The sequence below is a fragment of the Eublepharis macularius genome, chromosome 14, assembly GCF_028583425.1.
Source record: "Eublepharis macularius isolate TG4126 chromosome 14, MPM_Emac_v1.0, whole genome shotgun sequence".
NCBI lineage: Eukaryota > Metazoa > Chordata > Lepidosauria > Squamata > Eublepharidae > Eublepharis > Eublepharis macularius.
This window is the reverse complement of record NC_072803.1, coordinates 52,298,225-52,315,066: the sequence shown is the minus strand read 5'-3', so window position 1 is coordinate 52,315,066 and position 16,842 is coordinate 52,298,225. Positions and strand designations below refer to the sequence as shown.

Sequence of the window (16,842 nt, the reverse complement as noted above, 5' to 3'; positions counted from 1 at the left end):
GACCATTTAGCAGGAACTAGAGTGTGGGCACGCCGTGTTGCTGTGTAGATAATGAGTGCCTTGGCCACCAACTGTCCTCGTTGGAGATTTAAATGGCAATGCCTCTGTCTTGGATATGTCGATAGAATCATTAGCAAGGTGCTGAGCAAAGGGATTTGGAATAATAGTTTAACCTTGCCAAGGGGGAAAGAGCAGTGAGGGATTCGGTCAGCTGTGAAAAAGGGCTTTTGTTAGGGGAGGTTGGGGGGAACAGATAATTCTGATGGACAGGTAAGTTAAGCCCCTTGCAAAAAGACGCACATTCTAGATAGGGTCTGCTTTGCGTGTCCATATCTGTTCCACTGGCTTAAACTCATGACAGCCAGAGTCACAAAATATGTTCTCCAGTGCAGGATGGAAAATCTGGGCTGGGATTGGAGAGGGGCTGAACTTGCATAGAGCATGAGCAGTCTGCTGAGCAGACTAGGAATATGAGTTTTTGACTCTGTACCTTTGGGCATGATTTTTCTAAGAGCAATTACCTTGAAGGTTTATTGGTTCTTTTTGGAGTCATGAGCAAGTCTAGAGGAAACAAGAGGAGAACCCACATGGACTGGGGGTGTTAGGGGGGAGAGAAATATTCCCCACTGACCTCTGCTTCCTCCCTCCCCCTTCACTCTGACTCTACTTCTTGCTCCCCCTGCTGGTGAGAGCTGCTGCAGCAGCTGAGTACCATTTTCAGTTGCTATGGCAACCAAATACGCTGCTGGAACTCTGTGGGGTTTGGAGGAGGGTTGTGTCTAAACACATAGACTTTTTTTTAAAGAAAGTGGAGGGAGGAAACCCCAGAGTTTTAAGACTGCAGAAGTGAGGAAGGTGCTTTGCTAAAACCCCATTCATTTTTGCTGTCATATATGGTGCAATAGAGACTATTGACTATCTTATGGTCTATAGAGATAATAATAATAACAGCAATTATGTACTAATCTTCTAAACAGATGAGTGCCCCACTCAGAGCAGTGAACAAAGTTAGTGTGTTATCCTCACAGTACAACTGGGGAGCTGGGGGTGAGAAGAGTGGCTTTCCCCAAACCACCTCCTGAGCTTATGCAGTGGTGAGATTCAAACCAGCAAAGTCCTGATTAGCAGTCCAACCACTTAATAACTATGCTACAGCAGCTCTCTGGCTTATACCCATTTTGACAAATATCAGCTTCCTAGGAATCCTGGGTGATGTCTTTTCTGCTGGCAGATACCAATCCAGTAATAACTCAACCCATTGCCAAATTTTTGGCAATGGTGATTTCTTTAAGGTTCTGTCGAGGTGGATTTTAATTGGTTGATGCTTTTTTGTGAAAATTGTATGTGAATATTGTAAGATTTCATTCCGCCCTGCGTTTCATTCTGTTTTATTGTATTGTTTTCTTATGCTTATTATCTCTGGTCAAAAGAGCTTATTAATAAAAGGGGAAGGAGTAGTGATGTCTACACATATAGGCATCAAGGCTTTGGGGTTCCCCATCCATTTTTAGCAAATCTGGGAACCATAAATGGTAGTGATGACTGGCCTTATGTTGAAGCTTTTAAAAAAAGCCTCAGGGGGGCAACCCTTGACTGCAGAAACAGTTACTGGAATACTTTGCTTACTAATTAAGCAACCTGAAAGAGTTTAATGTGTTAGCATTTTAACCCAGGGGAACCACGGTTTGATTCGCCCCTCCCTCAAATCCTGTGGCTTCGGTATGGCAAAGTGGCTTTTGGAACACTTTCCACCTTTGATGGGATTCACAATGACTCCGCATGTCCTTGGACAGAAAAGTGGGTTGGCCCACATCTGTTTAATTGCATATTCACTCAGAAGACCAATTCTCCTGCTAATATAATGTAGACAATTCAATCATATGTTTAAGGAGAGTTTAAAAAAATACTGGGAAGGAGTCACATGATGACTTGAACATTGTTGTCTCCAGGTTTTAAGCCAGGAGAAGCCACCTTTTGGCCCTGAGTGCTCCCCCTGTAAAGGTGAGTGGTGGGGGAGAGGCTGAACTTGTCCTTGGCCAGGGATTCTGCAGATGAAGAATCAGAAATAAGGGACTACAATAAGACAACATTTCAAATGTCCATAAGATACATCAGTGGTTTTTGCTTAGGAAACTCTCTTAGGAATGTGATTACGGTGTATAAAAACAAATCCCTGCATACTGTCTGGTTGTAAAAAATGCTTTCTGCACAGTTCAAATGGGGCATGAAGGTAACAGTGGGGGAGTATACACTTAAGTTTTTACCACCTGAATGATTATACTCCACATTCTAATTTTAAACAGTTGTTGCTTGACTAGAGAAGATTCCTCATGACCTGAACCTGACCTTGGTTCTCCCCTTCTTGCCCCATCCTGCTTTCCCACGTCTCCCTTTTGGGCATAAAATGCATGTGGGTGGGCAAGCTGTGCCGTGGCAGACAGCTCTCTTGTTTGCACTCGCTGTTTCAGGAAAGTAGGCAAGGTTATCTTATCTCCAACAGTCCATGCCTGATGGAGGAAGGCAACAGTGATGATGGGTGGGAAGGGCTTGAATGCAGCAGGGCATGGCAGGTGACCTCCTGGTCTGAGGCTAGATGCCACTAGCGCTGGATTCTGCTGCCACTTGAAGCAGGAACTGTTGGTCACAGTGATAGGCCGATCCACACACCTGCGGAGCGTCCCGGCATTGCGCTAAATGTTAGCTAAACACCCGGGAGTGTAGCGTCTTTCTAGCGTGATTTCTGAATCGCGCTAGAAAGACGCTACACTTCCGGGTGTTTAGTGAACATTTAGCGCAATGCCGGGACACTCCGCGGGTGTGTGGATTCGGCCATAGTTCCACCAAGTTATGGGCAGAGGGTGGTGGCAGCAGCTTCTGCCCTTTGGAGAGATAGCAGTGCTTTGCATGTGCCTTCCCGAGGGCACTAACTAGTGCACAGTTTAGCACCAGGTCTGGGGCTGCTGGCACACACTGAGATAGCGGGGAGGGGGGGGCAGAAGGTACACCAGTTGATGACATCATTGTTCTAGGTCCAGGAAACACCTCAAAGCTGAGCTCCAGCTCATCATGCCCGAAGTACACTCCTGCTTTTGGGATGTCGAAAGGGCATTGCTGTGCCATGTTAAATGCTCTGGTATGCCGGAGGCATAGGCAGTGCGATAGATCTGGGTTCAAATCCCTACTCTGCCATGGAAACTTGATTGGTGACCTTGGGTCAGTCACTCTCTTTCAGCCTGCCTATCTTACAGGGTTGTTTTGAAGATGAAATGGGGGAGGGGCAGAAGGATTTGGGCTCCCCATTGGGGAGAAAGCTGTAATATAAATAAAGTAAAATAATAACAACAACAGCTGTGGTTATATACCACACTTCTAGACAGATTAGTGCTCCACCCGGAGCAGTGAACAAGTTAGTGTTATTATTATCGCCACAATACAGCTGGGGATCCGGGGCTGAGAGGAGTGGCTTACTCAAGGCCACTGACTGAGCTCATGGCAGTTGTGGGATTCGAACCAGCAGAGTGGGGCCCTCAGAGGGCATGAGTGACTCCTGAGAGCAAGGTTGCGACTTGCGAGGCTACACAAATGCTAAAACAGATACTGATTTCTTTTCTTGCAGAGATGTCAGGAACAGTGGCTGACATTTCCTTGGTGCACTGGAAGCAGCAGTGGTTGGAAAACGGCACCCTTTATTTTCACGTTTCCATGAGCAGCGCCGAACAACTTTCCCGGGCTACGCCGCCGACCCTGCAGGAACCTTCGGAGATTGTCGAGGAGCAGCTGCACATCCTTCACATCTCCGTTATGGTGAGTGACGCTTCCTTCCTTTCCTATCCCGGAATCAGAATTGTGGTCCGTGCTTGTCCTTCGGCATATCAGTGCAAAAGGCATCTTGTTCTCTTCCTCTGCTCTCCTCAGTCCATTCAAACCTTTTTGGCAAAACAGCCTCCATTGGAAAGTGGTTTGTGAACATCTGTATTTGTAAATGCCACAGCTCTTCAAGGCGTGGAGGGGACTGTGTTCTTCCTCTTGCGGCAAAGAAGTGGTTCGGTAAAGGGATACTGCTTCTGTGCATGGTCCACGTTGTATGAGATCTCTGCTTGCTTTCAAATCTGTACCCTATTGTATTGATCATTGAATACCCCAGATATCGATCGTATTGAATTGCACAGTGTAATCTGCCTTGAGTCTTTGTGAGAAAGGTGGACTACAAACAAACAAACAAACACATTTTGAAAGTGCCTTTTAATTGCTTGTCAAGCATGTCTGGATCAGTTTAGAGGGATGTTGTCTCTGGGGCACGGTTGAGGGCTAGAATAAAGGGGCAACTTCAATATCCTTTTGTCATTGTTGTCTCTTACATTTCAAATCCAATAAATGCAAGACAGTCTTCAGTGCTATCAAAAGAACGTTTCTTTATCGTGCTAAATTCAGTCAGAAACAGACAAGACAATGGGACTTCTGATGTCTCGATGCTTTTAAAAATTTGATTCTACCTATCAAGCAGGTGTCAGCTTGTGAAGTGATTTTTTGGGTGTTTACTCTGGGGGGAAAATCACAAATCTGTTGTTACGATGGAAGCGTTATCGCTTCAAAGCCTTGTGTTGTTGCAGCTATTTTGAGCTGCTGGTGTAGACTTTTTGGATTTGAGGTTTCCAGAGCAGGCTCTGACTGGTGTTCATCAGAGAGAATGGAAGGGGGAAGAAGTAAGTGGTGTCTGAATTGCAGTCAGGTAATTATGGGCAGATTTATCTATCTTTTTCAAGCAATGGTAATCATTCTCACATTAACCACAGTTGTAAAGTACCTCTGTGCTGCTTGCACAGCCACTTCAATGGGGATTCAGTTACTGCTGTTAATCTCTGCTTTTCCCTTCTGCAGAGGAGGTGAGTAGTGGCTGCATCACATCTCCTTAGTAGGGGCTGTAGCTCAGTGGTAAAATCGAAAACAGTCCAGTAGCACCTTTAAGACTAACCAACTTTACTGTAGCATAAGCTTTCAAGAATCACAACTCTCTTCGTCAGATGCGTGGAGGGTAATAAGAAACTGGTCATATATATAGGTGGAGAGGGGAGGGCGGAGTAGATGCAATCAGTAGCTTCTGATAATGGGATCAGTTACTTCTGACAATGAGATAACCATTCAAAGTCTCTATTCAATCCAAGTCTGACTGAGTCAAATTTACATATGAATTCCAATTCATATGACTCAGTGGTGAAGCACATGAGTTGAGAGAGAGAGAGAGAGAGAGAGAGAGAGAGAGAGAGAGAGAGAGAGAGAGAGAGAGGTGCCTCTGGTTCCATCCCTGACATCTCTAGTTAAACCATCTTGGACAGCAGCAGCTAAGAAACACTTTTCTCTGCCTGCGTTCCTGGAGAGCTGCCAGTCAGGGAAGACAATATAGAGGAAGAGCCAGTGATCTGACTTGAATCTGTATGAGCACGATCGCAGTTGCTTTCCTGTGCAGGAAGGATATTCTCTCCAGGTACTTCTGCCCAGCTCAACACATTCTAACTTGTAAATCTAAACTTTTACTGCGTCAAAAACAGGCAATTAGTTGTGACACTTTTGCAATGTTCTTTGCTGACAAATCAGCTCAAATATGCTCTCATCTGGGTGCCAGCTGTATTACAGGTGAAGTGGAAGAAATGCCGTAGCTTAATATGTCACTGGTCTGCTTATGGGTCATCCTGACTCAGTTACAGGGATGGATATTGATGGGATCTTGGGATCTGTGAAGCCCACTCTTTGTGTACTGAGTCCTTGCCCATCTTGGCTTCTAAATTCATGTCAGAACCACATAAATGAGCTCTTGAGGTCCATCGTAAACCAGTCAGTGACTCAAGGCACCTGCCCCCAGCCACTCAAACAGATGCCCATCTGCCCACTACTTAAAGAACATCTCTAGACAAAAATGATGTGGGCAGTTATTGCACAGTCACTAATCTGCCCTTTCTGAGCATTAGCCAACCAGCTCCAGGTCTTCTTGGATAACTCTTGTGCTCTGGACCTTTCTCAGTCTGGTTTCAGGCCAGGCTATGGGACGGAGATGGCTCTGGTGGCTTTAGTAGATGATCTCCATCTGCACATAGACGAAGGACGTGCTTCTTTGCTGTAGCTCCTGGATCTCTCTGCATCCTTTGACACAGCAGATCATGCCATCCTGTTGAGGCATTTAGAGGCAGAAGTGGGTATCAGGGAATGTGTCTTGGACTGGTTTAAATCATTCCTCATGAAACATACTCAGAAAGCTGGTGCTGGAAGTTGTCTTGTGGTGTTCCACAGGGCACAATCTTATCCTCCAAATGATTCAACTTCTATGTAGAGCCTTTAGGAGAAATCATTTGTAGCTTTGAAATTGGATGGCATTGATATGCAGATAACATCTAACTCTGTATCTCACTACCCACATCTCCGGGTGATGCAATAAAGGCCTTAAGCCACTGCCTGACAGCTGAAAGTGAACAAATTCAAACTGAACCCAGAGGAGATGGAGGTGGTGCTGGTCGGGAAAGCAGAGATATTGAAGGATATTGTGCTCCCAACTCCATGGGGTTCAACTAACCCTTGCAGACTTGGTTAAGATTAGACATGGGCACGATCCAAAAAAAATACTGATCAAGCTGTTCGTGGATCCACGCTGGTGACGAGTCCAGATCACCGATTCACTCCGATCAAGTCCCGTTTCCGATCTGGGATCTGGGATCGGAGGGGTGCCGCCCCCCCCCCCCCACACACACTTAGAGCAGATGGGGAAAAAAGTTTTTAACCTGGCGACGAGCTGCCTCGCCTCAAGGAGCGACATTTTCTCTCTCACACACACACGCATGCACTTAGAGTGGGGGGGGGAGTTTTTAACCCGGCGTTTTCTCACACACGCACGCACGCACGCACGCACTTAGAGCAGAGGGGGGGAAAGTTTTTAACCCGTCCCTGCCTCCAAATAGAGAGAGAGAGAGAGACACCCCATCAACAAGTTTCAGCCAGCTTTTTTAAAAAAGCAGGGATAGAATCCTCCATCCCACCTGATTTTAAAAGCAAGCAGCCAGTCTTCCAAAAGCATATTTTAAACAGGAAGAAAGTAAAACCAGGATCCACACGGATCCTCGCGGATCCTATGGTTTTTTAAACATGAAAAACACAAATGAAACCTCAAATCACATACCAACTTCTTGCAAAAAGCAGGCACTGGGCTGAGAAGCAAGGAGGAAAGAGATATCTCTTTTCAATTAACTCTTTCAGCACTGAACAAACTCAGGAGAGGAGCGCAAAACAGCTTGATAGCTGCTCTCAAAGCAAGGGGTTTTTGAAAGAGTTAACACTGAGAAGAGCTTTTCCTCGCTAGGGGAAATATTACCAAGTTTCAAACAGAGCTCAGGCATTCCCCTGCCCCTGTTGCCAGGGGAACAGATTGTTGGCGCCTGAATGTCTAGCTTCCCAGTCCTATCACGATCGCCCCGGAGTCCCGACTGCTGGATCATTTGCCATGGAAGACAATGATCCACTAGGGCACGATTGGGAGATTGCCATTATCGTGGGTTTTTTTTATCGTAATCCAGATCGTGCCCATCTCTAGTTAAGATCCTAGGGGTTATACTGGATCCAGCACCACTGCTAGAGAATCAAGTTAATGAAGCTGCAAAAAAAACCTTTCTCCAAACTGAGGCTAGCCTGGAAGATAGCCCCTTACCTTGAGATGGTTGATCTTGCCTCCTGGATCCATGCCATGGTAACTTCGACACTAGACTACTGTAATGCACTCTACATAGGTCTTCCCTTGAAATCAACTTGAAGACTTTTTTTAATAAAATTTTTATTGGAATTAGAATAATATAATTTCACATTACAATCAATTCCCGTTTCCCAATTTCTAACCCCCTCCCTTTCCCCCCTTTTCTTTTGACTTCCAACAGTTTTCCAACCCTTTGTCCCTTTTCTCTTACTCATTTTAAATTCATCTATATAACAAACATATACTTTCCCTTTGATCTAAGCAATAATTCTTTAACTATTTTTTTATTACTCTATACCTTATCTTGGAGTCCCTTCTTCCATATTAGACAAACAATTTGTCGCTTTTTAACATAATTTCATAGTTTCCTGGTTTCAAATATTTCTATAAACCATATACCATCTAAACCATATAACCCATGCATTTATATAAGTCAACCAATTTAACTTATATTCCGTATATTACTTTGTATAACTATCCTCAAAGGTTATCAATCAATTTGATCCATATATTTCTTCAGGTAGGCTCGTTCAGTTTAACATGTTACACGTTTATACCAGAAACAATGTTAATTAGTCGGTCCTTATAGTTAATTATTTTCTATCCATTTTCTATATATTTTTCTATATATAACACTCTAACAAAATAGCTGCTTAGACATTTTCATTTCTCTCTCTACCCTCCGGTAAAGTCACCCCCCTCTACATTTTATCATATTTCAGTAGTTCTCAAACTGCCACAGTTCTCTTCCCACCTCCCATTTCTTCAGCACATATTGCTTCAGCTTCTCCCAGTCTGTGTTGAACTGTCCTGGGTCCAGATTTCTCAGTTTTCTTGTCATTTTGTCCATTTCGGCCATATACAGCAATTTGTAAGTCCAATCCTCGATAGTTGGCACTTCTTGTATTTTCCATTTTTGCGCATACAAAAGTCTGGCCGCTGCTGTCATGTAAAATAACAATGTTCTATGTTGGGCTGGAATGTTCTCCATTCCCAGGTTCAGTAGCAGGAGTTCTGGGTTCTTATTAATTTGAAATTGTAGAATCTCACTTATTACTTTTATTATTTCTCCCCAGTACTGCCTGGCTACCTCACACGTCCACCACATATGATACAGAGAGCCCTCATGTTTTTTACATTTCCAGCATTTATTAGAAGTGTTCAGATTCCCTAGCGCAATCTTCTTTGGTGTCATGTACCAACGATAGATCATTTTGTAAATGTTCTCTTTAATATTAGTACACGTTGTAATCTTCATTGTGTTTTTCCACAAGTGTTCCCATGCCTCCATTGTTATTTCTTTATTAAAGTTTATGGCCCACTTCACCATTTGTACTTTAACTATTTCATCTTCAGTATACCATTTCAACAGTACTTGGTATACCTTGGAAATTTCCTTCTTATCCTCTTTTAAAAGTGTCTGCTCTAGTTCCGAATTCTCTGTTCTTATGCCTCCCTTTGCACAGTCCGAGTTGTAGAGATCTCTGATCTGCCTATACTGGAACCAATCATAATTGGGTGATAACTCGTCCTGTGTCTTTATTTTAAGTTTAGAAGATTCTATTTGGGTTATCTCCTTATATGTTAAACACTGTTGCTCAGTATAGACAGCTCTCGGATCTATTACTTCATACGGAACTACCCACATGGGGGTTCCTTCTTGTAGGAAGTCTCTATACTTCTTCCAGGTTGCATATAGGCTTTTCCGTATGTAATGATGTAGGAACATAGAGTTCACTTTTACTTTGTCGTACCATAGGTATGCATGCCATCCAAATATTTTTTTATATCCCTCTAGGGCCAATAATTTCTTATTCTTCAACGTCATCCAATCTTTCAGCCACACTAGGCAGATTGCGTCATAGTAAAGTCTTAAATTGGGCAGTTGCATTCCGCCTCTTTGCTTTGCATCTTGTAAAACTTTCATTTTCACTCGAGGCTTCTTGCCTGCCCAAACAAAATCTGATATTTTCCTCTGCCATTTTTCAAACTGCTTAGAGTCTCGGATAATTGGTATTGTCTGTAACAAAAACATTACTCTTGGTAACACATTCATCTTAACTGCTGCAATCCTTCCCAACCATGACAAATTCAATCTATTCCATTTGATCAAATCTTGCTCAATCTGAGTCCATAATTTTTCATAGTTATTTTTGAATAGATCTATATTCTTTGCAGTCAGTTCAATTCCCAAATATTTCACCTTAGTTGTTACTTCACAGTCCGTTATTTCCATTAACAGCTGTTGTTTTTGCTTAATCATATTTTTACATAATATCTTTGACTTCTTTTTGTTAATATAAAACCCTGCCAAATCTCCAAACTCTTTGATCTTCTCTATCACTTTTGGCATATTCTCCGTTGGATCTTCCACAATTAACATTATGTCATCCGCAAATGCTCTAACTTTATAAGAAAAGTCCTTTATTTTTATTCCGCGGATTTCTTCGTCTTGTCGTATTTGTATCATCAGTATCTCCAGTACCAAGATGAATAACAGCGGAGACAACGGGCAACCTTGTCTTGTTCCTTTACTTATAGTCAGTTTCTTGGTAGTCTCATCGTTCACCACAATTGCTGCATTCTGGTCTCTGTAGATTTCTTTAACTGCTCTTATGAATTTTTCTCCCATTTGTAGCTTTTCCATGGTGGCAAACATAAAGTCCCAGTTCAAATTGTCAAATGCTTTTTCTGCATCAACAAAGAAGAAACCAACCTCTTTGTCACAACGCTTATCATAATACTCAATAGCATTGATCACTGTCCTTAAATTGTCTCTAATTTGTCTGCCAGGTAAAAAACCTGCTTGTTCCTCCTCAATAATTTCCGAAAGCCACCCCTTCACTCTCTCTGCCAGTATCTTCGCAAAAATTTTATAATCATTGTTAAGTAAGGATATAGGCCTGTAGTTTTTCACATTAGTTGGATCTTGGCCCTCTTTGGGGATCAGTGAAATGTTGGCTTCCTTCCAGGTATCTGGAATCCGCTGATCCTTTAATACTCCATTGATCACTTCTTTTAGGAATGGTACCAGTTCATTGGCCATTGTCTTATAAAATTTAGCTGTAAGTCCATCTGGCCCTGGTGCCTTTCCCAAATTTGTTGATTGTATTGCCATTTTTATTTCCTCATCCGTTACTTCATTGTTCAGTCTATCTCTCCACGCTTCCGAGATTACTGGGAGCTTCATTTTCTCCAAATATGTCGCTATTGATTCTTTATTGACCTCTTTCTTATTATACAATTTAGCATAAAATTTATAGAAGGCTCTACTAATGGATGTCTGTTCCAAATACGTTTTGTTATCTTCACATATTTTGTTTATTATTTTCTTTTCCTTTCTCTTTTTCAATTGCCATGCCAAATATTTCCCAGGTTTGTTTGCACCTTCAAACCCTTTTTGATTCAGTCTTTTGAGATTCCACTCCAATTCTTTATTATTCATTGCTGTCAACTGTTCTTGTAATATTTTAATGTCCTGGTAAATTTTCTTTTTCCCTGGTCTCTTCTTTAACTGTATTTCTTTGGCTTTTATTTTTTCCATAATCTCCTGTCTCTTCTCCTCTTTCTTTTTTCTGGCTCTTCCATTTAAATCCATTAGTATGCCCCTAATTACCGCCTTGTAGGTGTCCCAAACCTTGTTGGTTGGTACTTCTTTATTCATGTTGTATTGTATGAAGAATTTTGTCTCTCTTCTCAGCATCTCCATATTCTCTCCCTCTTGAAGTAAGTCCTCATTTATTCTCCATCCTTTCCTTTTACTCCTTCTCCCCAATTTCCACATAATTGGATTATGATCCGAGCCTACCATCGGCATTATTTCCACTTCCTTAGTCCATAACTCTAAGTCTTTTGAGGCCCAGATCATATCAATTCTCGATAGTGTAAAGTGTCTTGCGGAGTAGAACGTAAATTGTCTGCTTTTCGGGTTTTATCTTCTCCATACATCTTCTAAGGTTTCCTGTTGTATCAGTTCAAAAAACAACTTTGGTAGCAATCCTCTTTTCTTTTGTGCAGTTGATGATTTTTTGTCTAAATCCAGATTTGTCACTCCATTGAAGTCTCCAGCAAGTATTATCTGATCATATGAAAGTTCATCTAATTGCTTCCTTAAGTCCTCAAAGAAGCTTTCTTTTGCTCCATTAGGTGCATAAATTCCAACCACCAGCACTCTCTTTAAATTCCATACGCATTCCACTGCTATAAATCTGGCTTCCACATCTTTCATTACAAACTTTGGCTGCAGCTCCTCTTTAATATAAAGCACTACCCCTCTTTTTTTCTTATTGGAGGCCGCTGCAAAATCATTGCCCAATTTTTTTGATTTTAAATACTTTACATCTTGTTTTCGAATATGGGTCTCTTGCAAACAAACAATATCACATTTTTGTTTTAATAGCCAGTGAAAGATGCTTTTTCTCTTATTCGGTGAATTAAGTCCATTTACGTTCCAAGATATAACTTTACACTCCATACTCATAATCTTGTTGCTGGTAAGTCCTTTTCATTGTCTCTTATAAATCGCTCCATCTCTCGTTCCGATCTGATGCGTCTTTTGGCCCCTCCAAATTCAAAGGACACTCCTTCTGGTAGTTCCCATCTGTACCTGATTTTCATGTCCTTCAAAATCTGAGTTAGCGCCTTATATTTTTTCCGGTCCAATAACACCGATCTGGGTATTTCCTTCATAATGATAATCGTCTTGCCGTCAATCTCCAATGGATCTTGAAACTGTTTAGTCACAATCTTCTCTTTCATATTTCGGGTCGTAAATTGCACAATCACATCTCTTGGTAGTTTCCTCTGGGTCGCAATTCTTGAATTTACACGATATGCCACGTCCAGGATAGCCACAACTTCCTCCTCCTCCTTCCCCAGGTATTCAGCTAACACCTCCGTCATCTGTTCTTGCGCTGTTTTTCCTTCCACTTCTGGCAAACCGCGAAATCTTAGCTGCTTCTCCATGTGTTTGCTTTCCGCAACCGCCATTCTCCCCTTCATCAGCCTCATCTCTGTTTGTTGCGTGTCAGTTAAATTCTCCACCGCGCCTTCTACTGCTTTAACTCTCTGCTGTGTTCCTTGCAGTTCGTTTTGCATTATTTCCATACCTTTCTTTACTTCTGACAGCTCACTTTTCACTGTCTGTTTAACCTCTTTAATCAGCTCCGGTTTAATGTCCTTAAGCTCTTTGATCACTTCTAAGAGTTTTTTATCTAGATTCTCTATTGCTGATTGCCACTCTTTTTTTGACATCGTGGGGCTTGCCTTGGCTCGCTCCCACGAGTCCGCCCTCTTCCTTAACTCCGTGGCGTAAAATTAAGCGTCTTTTTATTTTTTAATTTAAATGTCCCAGTCTTTTCTGCAAAGAAAAAACTTTTAAAGAATCCAAAATGTCGGGCGTCTTTTCTCTATGGTTCTTCTATGGTTTTTGTAATTCAAGATGGCTTACTTCCTCTTCCGCTGAAGCCGCGGCTTTTCCCCTTTCAAAGATGGTGATTCCCTTCTTCCTGCCCTCCGGCAGGGGCCGCTTCTCTCCAGCAACTCTATTGTTATTACGTACTTCCTGTTTCCCGACTTCCCGCAGTAGCTCTCGCGATGGCAGAATTTTCTCACAGCTCCATAACCGCAAGTATTCAAAACAATAGTCCTAATTCTTTAATAACTTCTTTAAACTTAGTCTTTTTTCTATTTCGACTCTTGCCGAGTCTTCTCCCCGTTATAATTAGCCTGTTGCAGTTTTAAAATCAACTTTTAATCTTCTTTGCTTTTAACAATCTGTCCCGTATCAGGAGATAGTGATCTTTACCTTCCCATTCACTTTCCGTGGGTTGTAATCACTGTTTCAATCTTTGTTTCTCCTCCACTCCTCTTTCCCCTGTTGAAGCTTGGGTACGTAGGTCTTATGCCAACCGCATTGGCCCCGAAACTGCCACAGAGATCTTTGCCGACCTGTCACAGGGTGGGACCTCAAGGGTCGTGAGGGGGCCCGTCGCGTAGAGCCCCCCCTCGCCCGAGATCAACGCGCCCTGAGGTCTTGAGCGTTCTTTGCCTGCTCTCCGCCTGAGAGCAGTCGGCCGCGGGCTATTTTGCCCCCGCCGGCCGGTTAAAACGGCAGTCCGGTCAGCTCCGCAGTTGGAGCTGCGTCAGACCTCCATAAATCCCAAACCGGAAGTCGAAATCAACTTGAAGACTTCAGTTGGTGCTGAACGCTGCAGATCCATTTTTATCAGGAGCTAGGTGAACCATGCATATCACTCCCATTCTGCAGTCACAAATTTGCTTCCTATCAGTTACTTAGCTCAATTCAAAGCATTGGTTATCACGTAGAAAGCTCTTCATGGCCTTGGTCCTTTGCATTTACAGGACTGCCTCTTTTCCTGTGCCCTATCACGGCAGCTTCACTCATCTAAACAGGGCCTTCTGCAGGTGCCACCTTGCACGTGGGCTAAATCAATAGCTGCCTATACATCTGCATTCTGTGTTGTGGCCCCTACCTTATGGAATGTCCTGAATAAGTCAAGAGAGCTCAACTCTCCTTGCTTTCTGCAAACCATGTAATACTGAATTATTCAAGGAGAATTTTTTTTTTTACACCGGGGATGTAAGTAGATCCAGAGGAGTTAGCGGAGTTAGTCTGTTGTTGCAAAATAGAATAGAGTCCAGTAAGACTAACCAACCTTATTGTAGCATAAGCTTTCAAGAACCACAGCATCATGCATCTGACAAAGAGAGCTGTGGTTCTCAAAAGCTTATGCTACAATAAAGTTGGTTAGTTTTAAAGGTGCTACTGGACACTTTACTGTGATGTAAGGAAGTGGTTCAAAGAGATGCACTGGAATGGAACAGGGACTGCAGACTATAGCACTGTTTGCTGTCTGTCTGTTGCGGTAATTATCCGTCCGGATTGTTCTGTATCATGTAATATGTGATGTCAACTTGTGTATGTTTTGTTTTCAGCTCTGTATCAGATTTCTGCTTGCTTTAAATTCCTGCAATCCTTACCCTGTTGTATTCTTTATTAAATGTTTCCTGAACGTCTCAGCCATTGATTGCATTGGCCTATACTGTGTATTCTCCCCTGAGACTCAGTGAGAAAGGCGGCTTATGAATAGCGTAAATATATAAATGTTCCCTTTTAAGTATTCCAGAGGAACTGCAACCGATTATTGCCTTTGCTCTTGTGTCAGTACATTTTTACATTTATTATCTCCAGAGAATTCCTTTTAAAAATTGGACTGGGGAAGTTTTCCTGTTAAGGAATCCTGGGAAGTGTAGTTTTTTGGACACATTGACATTTCCTTTTATTTATTTGCTTTATTTATAGCCCTCTTTTCTCCCCATTGAGGACCCAAAGTGGCACATTGTTCGCCTCCCTCCATTTTATCCTTACAATAGCCCTGTGAGGTTAGTCTGAGTGTGTGTTATTCACCCAAGGTCAGCCAGCAAGCTTCCATGGCAGGGCATACACGCCTGGGACTCCCACATCCTAATCTAACACTAACCATTACACCCTACTGGCTCTCTCGATTACAGTCCCCAGTGCTCCTAGGGAGGGTGGCTCACGGAAGCTTTACCACTAGATAAGCATCATTTGTTGGGTGTTTCTCCTTCTTTAATGTGCAAACGCGGCATGAGATATGCTGCTGCTCTCTCACATTTTATGTACAACAAATAAAATTATGGAGTCAAAACTCCTCAGTAACTTTACTGTCTGGGTTTATATATATATTTTTATATTGAACAAATATTTTAACTCACATATGAACCTGCTTTATACTGAATCAAGCCATCCCTCTGTCAAGGCCAGTATTGTTTACTGTGGCTGGCAGCAGTCTCTGGGGTCTCTGGAAGTCCTTCGCATCACCTACTGTCTGATCCTGTTAGCTGGACATGCCAGGTCTTGAACTTGGGACCTTCTGCATGCAAAGCAGAGGCTGTTTCATTGAGCCACAGCCCTTCCCTTTAGAGTTCTTTCATTGAGATGTGCATTTACGGGATCGTGCTAATGTCCTGTGCCGCACTGGCACCTCAGGTCCCATTGACACCCCCCCCTTCAACTTGTGATGAGCAAGGCTTGCCCTGCTGGGTATATCTGGACCCTGATATACAAGCAGGACCATAGCTAGGATATATTGCGTGGAAGGCATCTTAAGTTGCATTTGGGGCATTTGAAAAATCGCCACAATCTAAATACAGTTGGCCAGATATAATTATACTTAATTATATTAACAATAAAATAAAATAAAAAAAACAATAACCTTTCAAAATTTAAAAATAAGTGCCCAGTCACTCATTCCTTTGAATTTATTGGGATGGATTGCAACCGTAGGGTGGCTTCCAAAGACACTCTTCTGCTTCGTGCTCCTTCAGCTAGAGAGGGCAAGGCTTGGAGGATTGTGGGTTGGGTTGTGAGACCGAGGCAGAAGTGAATGGGGAAAGGACTTAATTCACCAGAAGTTTGGCACGTTTCACAGCTGATTCTTTGTGTGTGTGTATTAATTTGGCTGTTTAATTCAGTGCAGTGAAATAGAGGAATTATGTTTACTATCAGGGTGCAGTTGTGCTCAGTGGCATCAGGGATCATGTGCTTCAAATAATGGTAGCAATTTAAAGAAAATATGAAGGCACTAATTCTACCCCCACCTCCACCCCGGCCATGCTTTGCTCCTGAAATAACTTAATTTTTTCCAGCATTTTCCCTCTCAGAGTCTCTCTGCATGATACCTTTTACACAAGGATGCTCAAGTGAAGGGAGACGTAATGTTAGCAGGAAGGCCAAGTTTTAAAAGAGGCTCTGTCAATTTCACCTCTCCATAGAGTTGGCAAAGATTGCTGCTCAGAGGGTTTGCTAATTTCCTCTTCTCCTCCCCAAAGGCTCTGTCAATTTCACCTCCCTTTTGGAGAGGTGAAAAAGAGATCAACAAACACTCTGAGCAGCATTCTTGGCCAGTTCTGTAGAGAGGGGAAATTGAGAGAGCCTTCACCTTTGTGTTTTAAAACTACGCTTCTGGGCTACCATTTCGTCTCCCTTCACTTGAGCATCCTCATGTAAGAGGTTTCGTGTAGAGAGACTCTCAGCAGCAGAACCTTACTGGGAGAAAAATGCTTTTCAA

General features: G+C 42.6%; 1 protein-coding gene across 1 annotated transcript in view; it reads left to right on the top strand.

The window, feature by feature from the left end:
- ASTN2 (astrotactin 2) overlaps nucleotides 1-16,842 on the top strand; it is an 804,644-nt gene that overhangs the window by 147,458 nt on the left and 640,344 nt on the right. Inside the window, exon 3 of the mRNA XM_054997263.1 lies at nucleotides 3,617-3,804. Coding sequence (XP_054853238.1) covers nucleotides 3,617-3,804 — 188 coding nt within the window. The remainder of the gene's footprint in view (nucleotides 1-3,616; nucleotides 3,805-16,842) is intronic.